Source organism: Empidonax traillii, unplaced genomic scaffold (genome assembly GCF_003031625.1).
Source record: "Empidonax traillii isolate 1590-97213 ecotype Southwest subspecies unplaced genomic scaffold, ASM303162v1 scaffold34:size3740991, whole genome shotgun sequence".
Classification (NCBI taxonomy): Eukaryota; Metazoa; Chordata; class Aves; order Passeriformes; family Tyrannidae; genus Empidonax; species Empidonax traillii.
Window position 1 is genome coordinate 2,121,183 of NW_020955227.1, and position 14,092 is coordinate 2,135,274.

Below are 14,092 nucleotides of genomic sequence, written 5' to 3' on the forward strand. Positions count from 1 at the left end.
AAAAAACAAGTTTTGAAAGCCACTAAAGGCTTCCTTCACATCTTGAGGCAGAAAGCAAGTCTGGGCTGCTATGGAATTCGTGTTTGCATACTGCTGGTGATAATCTGTGTGCATAGTTAGAAACAAAGCAAGTTTTTATTAGCAATTAGTAGCGAGAGTGGGGACAGACCTGCCTGAAGGAGTCAGAGAAACACCAATACACGAGTGCAGAGCCTTGTAAGATGTGCAGCAGAACGATCCCAACACGACAGATCACACAGAAAACACTGCTGCTCTAAACTGGGAGATCCAATGGCATCAGTTCAAGGAGATAAACTGGGTCTTTAACACCAACAACTTTGACTCCAGGCAGCAGTTTTCCCTTGCACAGCAATTTGCAATGCAAAGCAAGCTACTTCCACCCTTACCAAGAACAGAAATTCAGAATCAAAGAGGGAGAGCAAAGTGGAGAAGGGTCGATTTGCTTAGGTAATAGTTTTCTACAGAGCTGAGTTTCAAGTAAGGTACAAAGGCAATACAGCAGAGGGTCTGAAACAGCGTGTGAGAACTTGGGCAAGGGGAGGGGAAAAATATAAGAGAGGATTTAACGCACAAGCCTCAGCCTCTTTCAAGGGAGCAACCTCCCGCTCCCTCCCCTCATCTCTGAAAAATTCAATCCAGCTCGGATCAGCCAACACCACCCAGGTTCAGAGCTCTCCAGCCATGCACTTCCCCCGCTCCAGAGAACGATGTGGCATGTGGGGCCCTACAACAGAACTATTAAAATCCCATCAAGGGGTAAGCAAGTGGTGGCCATATGCTAAACCGCTCAAGGGATGAATAACCAGGGAAAGAAGCAGAGCCAGGCAGCAACTCTGCAGGCAGAGTCTTACCTGGTAGATAAACTAGCAAAGTCTCCTCCATCCAGCAGCCTGATTTTGCAGAACAGGACCCCATTCACAAAGGGGACGGCAGTCAGCTCTTCTAGAGTGAAACTTGTCTGAAACTTGAATTTCTTCTTCTTCATCAGGAAAGCCATGGGCAAATTCAGTGTGAAAAGCTCAGGAATTCCAAACAAGATCAGGGAGAAGTGGCTCAAAACACACACAGACAAGCAGAAGAAGGGCACTCGTTGCAGGAGCACAAGCAGGGAGCAAATTCCAGTTCAGTTACAACGACGGCCCAGCTTCAAACGCACGATTCTCTTCTCTTTGGTGGTCGGATCTGGCTGTGGGATCATCACCACGGCAGGCTTCAGGTGAGCTGGAAGAGGTCAGATTAAATCTCTGCAACATCTCCAAGGGAAAAGGGAGGGAGGGAAGTTGGTCTCAGCTCCAGACCAGCAGGAGCTGTCCCAGTTAGAGGCTGCAGTGCTCTGTCTTCAGCAAAACCCCTTCTGAAAGCATCTCTTGTGGGAAGTCATCTAGAGTCCCCAGAGAAGCCTCAAGTCTGCGGGCAGCACATTCAGAGAGCTTCCAGTTTCTGTCTCCTCCCCTTGTGCAACTCCTTGATACAGGTCTTCGGGTCAGCCTTTGGGAGGGAAATGAGTAAATTAGTTCCAGCCAGTCTTGGGCTCCTCCTCTTGCTCTAAAACCTGTTTGGATGGGTAATATTCAGTCCAGACTCATTCCAGTCTGAAGAGGTATGGCCCCAATTAGCCTGGCCCCAACATCCTCTTTCCCCTTTTTGCCTAGGGCAAGCTTCAGTGTTGTCATCCCCCTCGTAATTTCTGTTTTGCAAAGCAGCTAATAAAAATCTGCTCTGTTTTCAGCCACCACCTTGAGAAGCAGTTTACAGAGCAAGATCAGTCTAATGTGTAGTCTAACAAGAATAAGCAAAAGCCGTTTCAATAACTGAAAAATCTGCTTCTTTCCTGCATTTCCAACCAGCCCTAAGTGTTAGCACCTGTATCTTATAAATGGAGAAAGCAGCAGAGAGAGAAAACAAGCAGTCTGCTCCAGATTACACAGCATAACAACCGAATCAGGTCATCTGGCTGTCCAATCACCAGGCCCACCGGGAATGCTGCCTTTCCCCAGCACCGGATCCACATCGAGCCCTGCACGGCTCAGCTTTGGGGTTGGAGATGGGCATTTCGTTACACACTGACACAACATCCAAACCAGGGAGGCAGGAGCTGACCGGCATCCAAAAGGGACAAGGTTACGAGCATCGGGCAGTAAACAATCCTCAGGGATTCCAGCAGCTGCCTGCATGTGTGGGTGGTTAAAGCCCCTCACTGGCTGTGGGTGAACCCAGCCGGCTCTGCCGGAGCCTGAGCACCTCCGCTGTCCTGTGGCACTGTTCCACACCACCAGTCCCTGCGCCGAGCTGCTGCCAGGGCTCAGCCTGCCTTCCAGCTCCCCGGACCGTGCACCGGGATGGGGACAGGTCCCAGCCCACCCCCGGGACCCGGGACCACGCACCAGGCTGCAGGGAGCTCACAGCCTGTCCCTGGCACCCCAGGGCCATGCACTGAGCTGTGCCCAGGTCTCGGCTCACCGAGCTGTGCGCAGATCTCAGCTGGCTGTCTGAGCCTTGCACCGAGCTGTGCCCAGGTCTCGGCTCTCTGTCCGAGCCTTGCACTGAGCCGTGCTCAGCCTCAGCTCACCTCCCGCACCTCCGAACCACCGAGCGTCCCGCAGCCCGCTCTCACCGCTCTCCCAGCGCCAGGGGCCAAGCACCGGGACCGTGCCCGGACCGTGCCCAGCTCCGACCCCACCACCCGTGCCCGGAGCCGCAGCCCGGGCTCAGCTCGCTCCCACCACCCGTGCACCGACCCGCAGCCCCGTCCCACCTCCCGTCCCGGCCCCCCCATCACCAGTTGCCCTACGGGGTGGTCTCACCCCGCTCCCCGGCGCGCTCCACCGACCTGTGGCGCGGTCCCGGCGCGGTGCCCGCCCGGCCCTGCCCGCTCCTCCCGCCCGCTCCTCGCCCGGCGGCCGCCGCTCCCCCGCCACGGCCGCCTCTGCCCGCGCTGCGCCAACTGCGCCCGCTACGCCAACAGCGCAGGCGGCGCGCGGGGCGGGCGCCGCGGCCGCGCTTCGAGAATACCGACCCTGCGTAACCCCCGCCCTCCGCCCCGAGGCGGGGGAGCGACAGCGGCGCCGCCCGATTGGACGGCAGCGAGGAGGCGGGTTGAGCGCGGCGGGAGTTGATTGGTTAACGGCGCGCGGGGCGGAGAGAAGAGCGCAGGGATTGGAGGGCAGGGCTGTCGGTTTGAGGAAGCCCCGCCCTCCCCGAGTGAGGGGGCGGGCGCGAAGGCTCCGGGGTCCCCTCAGCGGGGCCGTTGTGTGGGGCCGTTGTGTGGGGCCGGGTGGGATTTCTCGATGTTTCCGCCCCACAGGGTGTCCCCAAGCCTCTCTGCAGCCCGAGCAGCGCTCAGCTGGCGCTGGAGCTGAGGGGATGGCGGGAGCAGCTCTGACATGATAGATATGGAGCTCCTGGAACGGGTCCAGCGGGGGGCAACGAGAATGGTTGGGCGCTGGAGCATCCCTCATATGAGGAAAGACTGAGGGAGCTGGGGCTCTTCAGTCTCGAGAAGAGACAGTTGAGAGGTGGCCTCATCAGTGTGTTTAAATATCTAAAGGTGCCAAGAAGATGCTCTGTAGTGCCAAGAAATAGGGCATGAGGCAACGGGCAGAAACTGATGCACCTGAATAGGAGGAAGAACTTTACTGTGCAATGACCACACACTGGCAGAGATCGCCCAGAGAGGGTGTAGAGTCTCCCTCACTGGAGATATTCCAGAGCCATCTGGACACAATCCTGTGCCAGGTGCTCCGGGATGACCCTGCTTGGGCAGGGAGGTTGGAGCAGATGAGCCACTGTGGTCCCTTCTAGCCTGACCCATTCCGTGCTTCTGTGACAGATATGGTCTCTGCATCTGTTTGACAGCCAGAAACCCTTAGCCTGGCTTGTCCCAGTGCCTTCCTGTCCGAAGCAGCCCCTGGTGACATCCCTCCCAGTGGGATGTCCCACAGGCACACCGCTCCTCGGGCTGTGCCACCTCACACTCCGTGGTGTGGCCACCCTGTCCCCTCGGGTCAGGCTGTGGGGCAGGCTGGCCGGCAGTGCCTGTGCTGGCCGGGAGCGGGAAGGAGGCCCTGGCACCACACAGCCCTGCAGGCAGCACGAGGCAGGGCCGGGAGCTGGGATCTCACCCTCCGTGTGTGAGATGTGGCAACCAGTTGGACACATCTCCCCATGGAAATGGCTCCCTGTTATTAGGTGCTGCTGCCGTGCCCTGTGCTGCGGCTGGGATCCCTGGTTAGGCAGGATTCCATCGTTTAAGGGCAAGCAGAACAAAATGTCTCTTCTTGTCCTGAAGGAGTCTGCAATCATCAACGTGATTTGCCTAGTTTTTAAAGACAGGGATGTGCCCAAGAGTCTTTGTGGCAGAGAAGTTGAGGCTTATATGGGAGGGACTGTTCCCAAGGTTGATGTGCATGTCTGGCAAGGCTTGGATGAAAGCCTGGGAGCTCTCTCTGCCAGGCTTTAATGCCCAGACTCCTACCATGTAATCTTTGCCATCTATGCAGAGCTATCAAATAATTCCACCACAGTGTGAGCCTTTAAAAAAAAAAAAAAAAAAAAGTCTGCTCGGAAAAGTACACATCAATGCCCTAAAGTTAAAAATTGGATGAAGCCAAATGTGTTGTCATGATTTTTTGCTTACCAGGTTAAGTTTACATGGTCCAGGAAAACATTTTGTATTGGTACCATGAAACCATTGCAGGAAATACCAGGAGATATCAGGAAACAGCAAGGTTTGTGGAGGTTGCTGTTACAGGCAGGGCTTGAATCCTTCCATCCATTCCTATCTGGTGTTTCCAAGGCTTTGAGACATTGCTGGAGATGGGCTGGGATTTTTTGCTTTCTGTTTCTCAGTTTGTTGAGAAGGAGCTCAGCCTGTTAAATATTTGACGTTTGCCAAGCTGGGAGGCTTAAATACTGGAGACATCTGAAGAATCAAGCCCAGTTCTCACACTTCTCATGCCCCAGCTACTCCTGGCAGACACGTGGATGCTCCGCTTCCATCCCTAGGTAAAGGACAAACGATCCCTGTGTGTGGTGTGGGAGGAGGCTGTGTGTTATCTGCTATGATTCACCCTGATAAATAACCTCCTCGAGGACTTCTCTTGTTTATAGCAACAGCCCCAGATGCTAAAGTTTACAGAGACTTTAATCCTCGCTGTTCTCACGCATATTTACTTTGCAGTTTTATCAGAAGCATCTCTTGAAAACCTCAGTGTTTTTATAATTAATTGAATAATGTGACTGATGTTAAAAATAAACGGGCTTGGAAAAATGCCCAGTGAGCTGCTGAGCAGTGTGTAGTGTAGCAACCGTAGCTGCATTCTCAGGGGTATGTGTATTTTCCTAACAAATGCAGTCTCATGACTGAGAGATTAAATCTTTATTAGTTCGAAATTCACCCTGTTGATTTTTTTCTGTGTTTATGCTGCATAATTGTTTCTGGAGAAATTAATATTTTTTAAAGGGACAGTGGCTCCTGATCGCAGAGGGGATAGGTTAGTCTGAGCCCGCCCACAAGAGGGGATGTAGGTGTAGGGTATCTCCATCCATCCACCATCCCACTGACTTTACATTATATTCCATTCCAGGTCCAATCCAGTCACCATCTGTGTGTGACCAAAGCACTCTGATACACATGGATTCTGCTCACCCCAGACTCCCACAGGCTCATGCACACCTCACCTCTGCTCTATGACGCTCAGCCACGTCCCTGCCCTGTGCTCTCCCTGACCTGGGCCTTTCCAGGTGCAGCTCCCCTGTGCCGCCACCACTTCCTCAACTTTTGCTGGCTCAGGGCATCGTCTTATCAGTCTGGGATATTTTTATCAGTCTGGGCTCTGCAGTTCAGTCTGGGCCTCACCTCTGCTCTCCTGGAGAAGTTTTCCTGGATGGCCAGGGCTGGGATCTCGATGCTCTGTGAGTGAGCACAGGTGGCTTCTCTTACCTCCTCCCTCCCTGCTTTGAGGACAGAGATAAGGCAGCAGGGGAGAAACAAGGTAAGATAAATTCAGAAGGGACCAAACTTGGTGAGGTGAAGTGAGGTAGATTCTGTAATGCATTTCATGAGCCATCACATCCTATCATCCCAGGGGAATCCCAGATACACAAGCCCTGCAAACTACATCATCAGCATCTTCCTCTGGAAAGCATCATCACACTAATTCACTTCTGCTGGCAGCCAAATGATTAAAGTTTTAAAACTAAATTACACACGTTGCTGTAACAGCAAAAACACAGTAATGGCTCTCCTCTGTTCCACCTGTCGCCTCTGCTGTAATGGCCTTAATGAGCTTTCAACCTCATCATCCAAAAATAAGAGATTATCACACGATGCTTTGTGCTGTAAATGTGTTCTTGGAGCAGTGGGTGGGGTGTACCTGCTCTGAGGAGCTGCAGGGGAGCTGTGGGTGGGAGTTGGGTGGGAATTGCAGTGGGTGGGTGCCTTCCCCAGAGCTGGGGGCAGACCCAGAGCTCCCAAAATGGGGCAGGGGGTGCAGACACCACAGCAGTGCGAGTCTCATGCAGGCAGCTGGAAATCCCGTGAGGGGAATGGGTACCTGTCCCCATGGCACAGGATTATCCCATGAAGTGGAGTTATTCCAAGCTCGCGTCTTCCCAGCTTAATAACAGGCTGTGAGCTCTACTTTGATCTGCTTGTGTTTTTTACTTGTTCCATATTTAACTGAATTCATCATCATAAAGGCCAGGAACTGCTTCACTTTCTGTGCCAGGCTGGGTTTCCTCTAGGACACACCTGCACAGTGGGTTTCTGGCCTGCCAGGACTGGGAATCCTGTTATCGACAGAGGGAGGGCTGGAATCTGGAGTCGGTGGATTCCTTTCCCCAAACATGCAGCTAGACCTGAAAATCCAGCTGCCTGGCTTTTTTTGTTTACTGGTTTCCATGTCTGCTTCAGTGTGTCCTGGGAATCTGTGTCAGGACTCTCCGTTCCATTCCAGGAGGCCCATGGGTGGAACTGGAGCTGGTTTGCCCCTTCCAAAATCTGTGGACTGGAACCCGCTTTGCCTCGAGGCTTACTGTGTTTCTCAGTGTTATCCTGTGTCTGTATCCCAGGTGTCCATCCCTTCAATGCTCTGCTGGACAAGAGACTTGCTGGCTGTGGTCATGGTCGGTCCCACTGGTTTCGTCCTTCTGGCTGCAACCCCACAAATGCCACTGTTACCCCAAATGCAGCAGAAACAACTGTAATCTGTGGTTCCCACTTGACACAACAACCTCTAATTTGGGATCCTGGGCAGCAGAGGTGACAGAAACTGTCCCTGCTGGCGCTGGGATTCTGCCTTGGGTTAGTCACCCGCACGGCTGCGACCCAGGGGCTCATGAGTCCTGTTTGAAGGTGATATCAGCTTCAGTCTTTCACAGAGAACACTTGGAAGCTGTGCTGACCATTCCAGTCAAGCTTTTTATCAGATGCTTTCAAGAAAGACAATCTTAAAAGCTTCAGTTTTCATACTGACCCGACCACACTTGTGCTGACAGTACCTGCAGGCCGTAACCTCTCACGTGGCAGAAAAAAACCCACAAAAATCCCCTGAAGGATGCTTTGCCAAAACAGCTTGAGAAACTTTAAAAACATGCTGGAGGAGGCGAAGGTAATTTGGGTGAGTGTGGAGGTGATATCATTCAGTCCCTTGGCAGGGATCAGCTCCCAGAACTGCAGTGTAGCAATGGCAGTGCATTGTTCTCGTGGGATACTGACATAATTATGTGTGGCTTTCAAAAAAATCTTAAAAGCTGTCTCTTTGCTTATAATTAAAGACTTCATGTGTTTTTTTAGTCTTATGCTTGCCCATTCAGTTCTACAGGGAACTCAACCCAAAAAGAGATGTGTCAGTGTCCTCTGCTATGTCTGGGGGAAGCAGAGGGACCCAGTTTATGATTCCAGGCGTCCTGAATTTTCCAGGGGTACCCGTGTTCCTCATTGCTGCACTCTGACTGTTGAATTTCCTCCTGTCCAGGCTCTCAGCCCGGGAAAGATTGATCAGTGAGAGGAGCAAGCAGGAGTCCAAAAGGTCTGGAGGACAAGTGTGGTTTCTGGGACGGTGCCGCGCCGCAGCTCGGGATCGCGTCGTGCAGTGCCATCTCCTGGAAAGCCGGGCTGGAGACATATTGCAGGCAGAGATTTGCTCCTGGGGGAGCAGCAGTGCTGCTGGTGGCTTGGCTGCTGCCTCCCATGGCCACACAGACAATTCTCTGATCACCCAGTGTCCCACACCAAGCTTCTTTTTCCCCAGCAGGCAGGAGGATGCTGCTCGCCCTCACCTCCGAGGTACCCTGTGGCAGAACATCCCTGCGTGGCTCCTTCCCAGTCTGGATGCTGAATACAAACCTCCAGGTACAAAAAGAACAGCAGAGGAGCACACATAAACATCTAGAGATGCCCCTCCTTAGCTTTAGTTCTGCTTGGTTGCTGCTCAGTTGAATGCCCTGTGTACTTCCTCACCCTGTCAGAGTCCTGTTCACCTGTTCCTCCTGGTTTTTAAAATACACTTTTCTCTCTCCTTCCCCAAGCTTGATGATCTCGTCATGAGCCACAGCCAAGCCCCTCATCACAGTGCTCACCCTGTATTTAAAATGTTGCCTCATCTTTTTAATGGGACAAAAATGTGAACGCGGAACAAGCACCAGAATGAATGCTGGTGGCTTGACTAAGCTCTATATTTATCCTGAAAAGACAAGAAAAATGGGTGGTTCCCGCAGCAACAGGTTTAGTCCTATGAAACTAATACAGCTTAAATGCTTAGTCACTGAAAAAAATGCACACTGCAGTTTAAAGCCAAAGGCTGGTATTTCAACCATTATTTTAGGCTATTGTGGCATCATGGAGCAGCTGGGAGATTACTGTACTTCAGTAATCCAGCAGACACAGTGCAGTAACTCGTGCTCCAAGGTAGGGCTGTAAAAGCTGTTATTTGAAAAAGACCATAATTATGTAAATACAAGGCCAGGAGGTTCAAAAACAAGAGAAAAAGCTACTGTGACACGTGGCTGTTCACAGCTCTCCTTGGCCCCTTCACAGCGAGGATTCTGTGTTGCAGACTTTTTGTTATGAATCCACTTCTGCCCTGGCACATTCCGATGAACTGAAACAGCCTGTTTACCAAAAATGCACTTTTTTATTAAAATCTGTATTTGTAAAGGAGAGGTCATTACACAAATGAGGTAAACCAACACATGTGACGTAGTTCTCACTTTAAAAATAAATTTCAATTGAGCAATTGATTTGATTCCACAAAGTCCGAGAGGAAGAGTCAGGCAAGTGCTACTCATGAGGCGAGGTGCCGGGCAAGGCAGGACGAGGCAGCCTGATCTGCTCAGACTCAGCTCAGAAGTATCAGTCCCAAGGGGATGGGAGTCTTCCAGGGACCAAACCCTTCTCACTGTGCTGTCCTTTTCTCCCCCATCGGATTTGCAGACAAGAGGAGATGAGTAAAGGCCCAGGGACAGGCAGCAATTGCCTCTTCACTCCTGCTCTGAGCAGGGGTCCCCCATCAGCATTCCCCCATTAAAGGCTGTGTAACGGTTTCATTTGATTGTGCAAATCCACTCCCTCATCAGCCCTAGAGGAGACTTAACAGCAAGTAAATAGCAGCTCAGGAAAAGTTCCATTTCAAAAGTAATACCTGGCAAGCAACAAACCCGTTAAGTGCGACACACTTTGCAAGGTACGGGGAGAAGAAGAGTTATGCTTCCTTCTTTTTCTTTTTTCTTCCATGCATGTACAAGTGGAGCTTTAATCTAAAAGTTTATGAAGTTGCTGCAAGTCTGTCAGAATCATGCTGACCAGCCTGTGCAATTAAGCTTTCTCATTAAGGACTGAGCCCCACGGCCTGAACACCTCGAAGAGATGAGTAGCTGCAATGTTTTACCCTGTATAACAGTATAGGACAGTGAGAACCTCAGCTCTGTCTCTCAGGATGCCACCACTCGAGGCCAGCCAGCAGATGAACACAGAACAGCTGGACTCACTTCCAGCTCCCAGGCACTACAGAACAAACACCCCCACCAGCAGAACCAAGTAATGCCCCAAAATTCACTCAAATCAGTGGCTGACAAACTCCTAAACGTTGGGAATTCCTGTATGGCTGAAGCTCTGTAGTCCAGGTCCACTTTGATGGATTAAGGTATTCTGGAGGTGCCAAACTATGCAGATGAGGCAGAGGTGGAGTTTCACCTGTTACACCCCCACCTTGAGTGAAACTCGTATAGTCCTTGGGTATTTACGCCGTGACAGGAAAGACATCACTCCAACACGTGTCCCAGGACAGCTTCTGGTAACCGAGACATGAAACTTTCATCACATCTGCCAAGCTGACAGCGAAACTCCACGACTGCACACAGATAAACCATGAGGAGAATGCACTGTTTTAACCCCACTGCTATCCTCAGGGGACACGGGTGGGATTTGAACTGCACGGAGGCTTGGTGCTGGTCTGCAGGGGCTGGGTGGATGTCACGCTGCAGGAGCAGATTGTGCAGCTCTCAGTGCAGAGAGAAGGTTCTACCACATCCGGTACCACATTTCCAGTAAATGCTTTCAGCAAGAGCCAGAAATGCATTCGCTACGGTTCATGATCACTGTACCTGGGCAGCTGCAGCATTGCAATATCCTGACAAAACTCTCCACATCAGAAGTCAGTTAAAGGCTATAGGTCTCGAGGGAGAGAGAGAAAGAGAAAGGTGTCATACTTAGGAGAGCTTTTTTCCAAACAGGAATTAAAAAAGAACTTTTTGTAATGAACCTATTGTTTGAGGAACTAAAGCAACCGATGTTAAGTTGCTGGTTTATTACACATCCTGCTAAGGCTCTATATGAGAGTCTGAAAAGGCAGATTAGCATAAGATTAGCAGAGAAAGCTGTTTAGGCTCAGCAAGACTCCAAGGGAGCCATTCACATTGAGGAGAGCCACCACCCCTCGCTCCTGTGTCCTCTGACAGCACGGGCAGGTTTTTTGCAATGCAGATGTCCCCTAAAATCATAGAATTGTTTAGGTTGGAAAAGACCTTTAAGATCATCGAGTCCAACCGTTCCTCCGGCACTGCCATGTCCACCACTAACCCGTGTCACCAAGTGCCACATCCACATGTCTTTTAAATCCCTTTGGGGACAGTGACTCCGCCACTGCCCCGGGCAGCCTGTGACAGGGCTTGACAACCCTTTTTTCCCAATATCCACCTAAGGGTCCCCTCCCAGCACTGTTCCTTTCACTGGGTCATACCATCCTGCTGCCCTGCCTGGCCGGGCTCGGCGGTGACCGGCGGGCTGGGTGTGTTGCTCTGCAAAAATCGACGGAAGTCCTTGATCATGGGGCGGAGGACCTGGATGAGGGCGCTCAGCGCCGCCTGCGTGCCCTCCATGGCCTGCGCCTGCCGCTCCTGGGCGCACGCCTGCACCTCCTGGGAGCGGCGGATCATCTGCAGCAGGTCGTTCTGCTGCTCCAGGTGCTGGGCGATCTCCTTCACGTGCAGGTTGGTCACCCGCTGCTCCTGCAGGAGCTTGGCCGAGTTCAGGGCGATGCGGCTCTTCAGCTCCTGGGGCTTGGCGGACACCTCGTGCTGGTGGGTCATCATCTCCAGGGGCGCCTCTGTGGTCACTGTGGCGGGGGCTTCCGTGGTGCAGTACTCCACCACCCCGTCCTCCAGGCTGTGGTAGGTTGTCTCTGCAGGAACTGAGAACAAAGAGCAGACAGGGGGGTCAGGGGTAGCTGTGATATGGTTTTTTTTTATCTACAGGACTATTCAGTGGATATCACAGGAATACGGCCTGTTCAGTGAGATAACACACAATGGCCAGAAACGCACAAAACGACCTATTTAAGTCTACTCCACCCTCAGTCGGGCTTCCTTCTAGGCTGTACAATCCAAAGGAATAGGGAATGCCTTATCTGTCTAGACAAAATAATTTCTCAACCTCCAGTTCAGAACAATCTCTCCAAGCAGCAATAACTGGCTGATGTAACGGCAAAGACAAGACCCAGAACGGCCCCTGCCAGCAGGGCAGGACAGCTGCTCTTTGGGATGCTGCACAGTGAGGAATCAGCCCTAGAGATGCCTCTCCCCTTGCCGTTTCCCCCTTTTCATCCCCAAAGAGGAACTGACAAATCTCTAAAGTGCAAAGGAACCTCGATTCTGAGGAACAGCTCTCAAAGCTGACTTGCAGCATGTATGTGCCTTGCAGCCACTCCCCTACAGCACAAGGGCAGAGTGGGGAATGGCAATTCATCAGAGATGGTGGGGATTCCTTTTTGCTGGGGCTTCTCCCTGCCCAGAGAGATGCCCTATCCTTGGAGACATTCATGGCCAGGCTGGGTGGAGCATCCTGGTCTAGAGGAAGGTGTCTCTGAGGAGCTGTGGATGCCCTATCCCTGGAGATGTTCATGGCCAGGCCAGACAGAGCATCCTGGTCTACTGGAAGGTGCCTTCGAGGAGCTGTGGATGCCCTATCCCTGGAGATGTTCAAGGCTGGAGCATCCTGGTCTAGCTGAAGGTGTCCCTGCCCATGGTGGAACGGGATGATCTTTCAGGACCCTTCTAAACCATTCTACGACTCTTCCCCCGCACGGGGCTCTTTGTGCCCCTCCAGCCCAGCACTCACTCTGGGTCAGGGTGACGGTGGTGGCCGAGGCGGTGATGGGGATGTCTCCACCGTCCCCGGCGCCGCAGTCTCCGCTCGGCAGGCTGATGATGGTGGCCTCTCCCAGCAGGTTGCAGATGCGCTGCTGCATCGGGGTCAGGATCACCGGGGCGGCCGCGGCGCCCGCGGGGTCCTCGCCCTCGGCGGTGCCGGCGCCGCCGTTCTGCCCCTCGCCTCCTCCTTCCATGGCCGCCCGCACCTGGGCCACTTTGCGCCGCACCTCGGTCTTGAGGTCGGACCACTTCTTCTTGACCTCGGGCAGCTCTCGGTGGCAGGTGGCCACGGCGTTGACGCGGCGCAGGATGTCGTGCCAGGCGGCGGCCTTGGCGGCCAGTGGCACGCCCGCGTTGAAATGGTTCACCAGGAGGTGCTTGCCCCGCTCCAGCTCCTCCACGATGATCTCCACCTCCCGCTCCGAGAAGTTCATCTTACGCTTCTTGGCCGGCGGGGCTGGCGGCGACGCCATGGCCATGTGGGGGCACCCCGGGGGTCACACCGCGGGGAGGGGGGGGGGGAACGGGGGGCGCCGGGCAGGGCCGAGGGGCGGCAGGGCCCCCCCTCCCCGGGGGACGGGGACGGCAGGGGGGCCCCGAGGCCCCTCAGGGCCCGCGGGGGTCAGTGCCCCCCGCTCCGCCCCGGGCACGACCGACGATACGCAAACTGCGTACGGCGCCCGCCCGGCGGCCCCGCAGAACGGCCGCGGCCCTGCGGCACTGGCGTAATGGCTTCCAGAATCGGCCCCCCTTCCCGCCGCGCCCCATTGGACAGCGCGCCTGCCCGTCACGCACTGTGCCCGCCTCCCGCCAGCAGTGCTGTGTTGTCATTGGTTGATTTTCCTGCCTGCCAGGCGGGAGGCCCGCCTCCCGCCTCCCGCGTCTCGCTGTCATTGGTTACTGACCCTGCCCGTCAAGCGGCCCCGCCCTGCCGATGGTCTCGGTGCACTGGGCCTGCGTGAGGCCGGGCCCGCCCGCGGGTTCCCCCGCTCTGACTCCATTGGGCCCTTTTCCCATCCATCGACTCAGAGCGCGCACTGCTCTGGAACCTGCCGGCCGCCCATCGCACTCAAACTCCCCCCGGCCGTCTGTCTGATTGGACGCGCTGTCACCTAGGGATGGAAAGCCTGAGTTAAGAATTAAATCAACAGCCCACCTGAAGTGCATGTACACTAATGCACGCAGTATGGGCAACAAACAAGAGGAGCTGGAAGCCACTGTGCAGCATGAAGGCCATGATGTAGTCGCCATCACAGAAACGTGGTGGGATGACTCGCATGACTGGAGTGCTGCTATGGAAGGCTACAAGTTCTTCAGAAAGAACAGGCAGGGTAGGAGAGGTGGAGGGGTGGCTTTATATGTTAGGGAGTCTATTGACTCTGTTGAACTTCAGGTCAGCAACGATAAGGTTGAGTGCCTGTGGGTC

General features: G+C 53.7%; 2 protein-coding genes and 1 long non-coding RNA gene across 4 annotated transcripts in view; 1 reads left to right on the plus strand and 2 right to left on the minus strand.

Moving 5' to 3' along the window:
* Positions 1-2,925, minus strand: part of FAM102A (family with sequence similarity 102 member A) — a 38,172-nt gene extending 35,247 nt beyond the window's left edge. The window contains exons 1-2 of the mRNA XM_027877843.1: positions 2,852-2,925; positions 873-1,509 (exon numbers count right to left, since the gene is read on the minus strand). Coding sequence (XP_027733644.1) covers positions 873-1,018 — 146 coding nt within the window. The 5' untranslated portion in view covers positions 1,019-1,509; positions 2,852-2,925. The remainder of the gene's footprint in view (positions 1-872; positions 1,510-2,851) is intronic.
* An 844-nt stretch (positions 2,926-3,769) lies between these two features.
* LOC114054557 lies at positions 3,770-6,346 on the plus strand. Its single transcript, XR_003570497.1, has 2 exons — positions 3,770-5,025; positions 5,607-6,346. It is a non-coding gene; the product is annotated as an uncharacterized LOC114054557 (long non-coding RNA).
* A 2,789-nt stretch (positions 6,347-9,135) lies between these two features.
* On the minus strand, positions 9,136-13,222 carry NAIF1 (nuclear apoptosis inducing factor 1). 2 transcript variants are annotated; one of them, XM_027877846.1, is made up of 3 exons: positions 12,635-13,222; positions 11,259-11,708; positions 9,136-10,693 (listed from the first exon to the last, which is right to left on the minus strand). In XM_027877846.1, exons 1-3 carry the CDS (start codon positions 13,143-13,145, stop codon positions 10,686-10,688), a joined length of 969 nt encoding a protein of 322 aa, XP_027733647.1. In that variant the 5' UTR covers positions 13,146-13,222; the 3' UTR covers positions 9,136-10,685. The 2 variants fall into 2 exon arrangements, with proteins under 2 accessions (XP_027733647.1, XP_027733646.1); XM_027877845.1 differs by lacking the exon at positions 9,136-10,693 and having other exon boundaries at positions 11,245-11,708.
* Between the last annotated feature and the right edge of the window lie 870 nt (positions 13,223-14,092).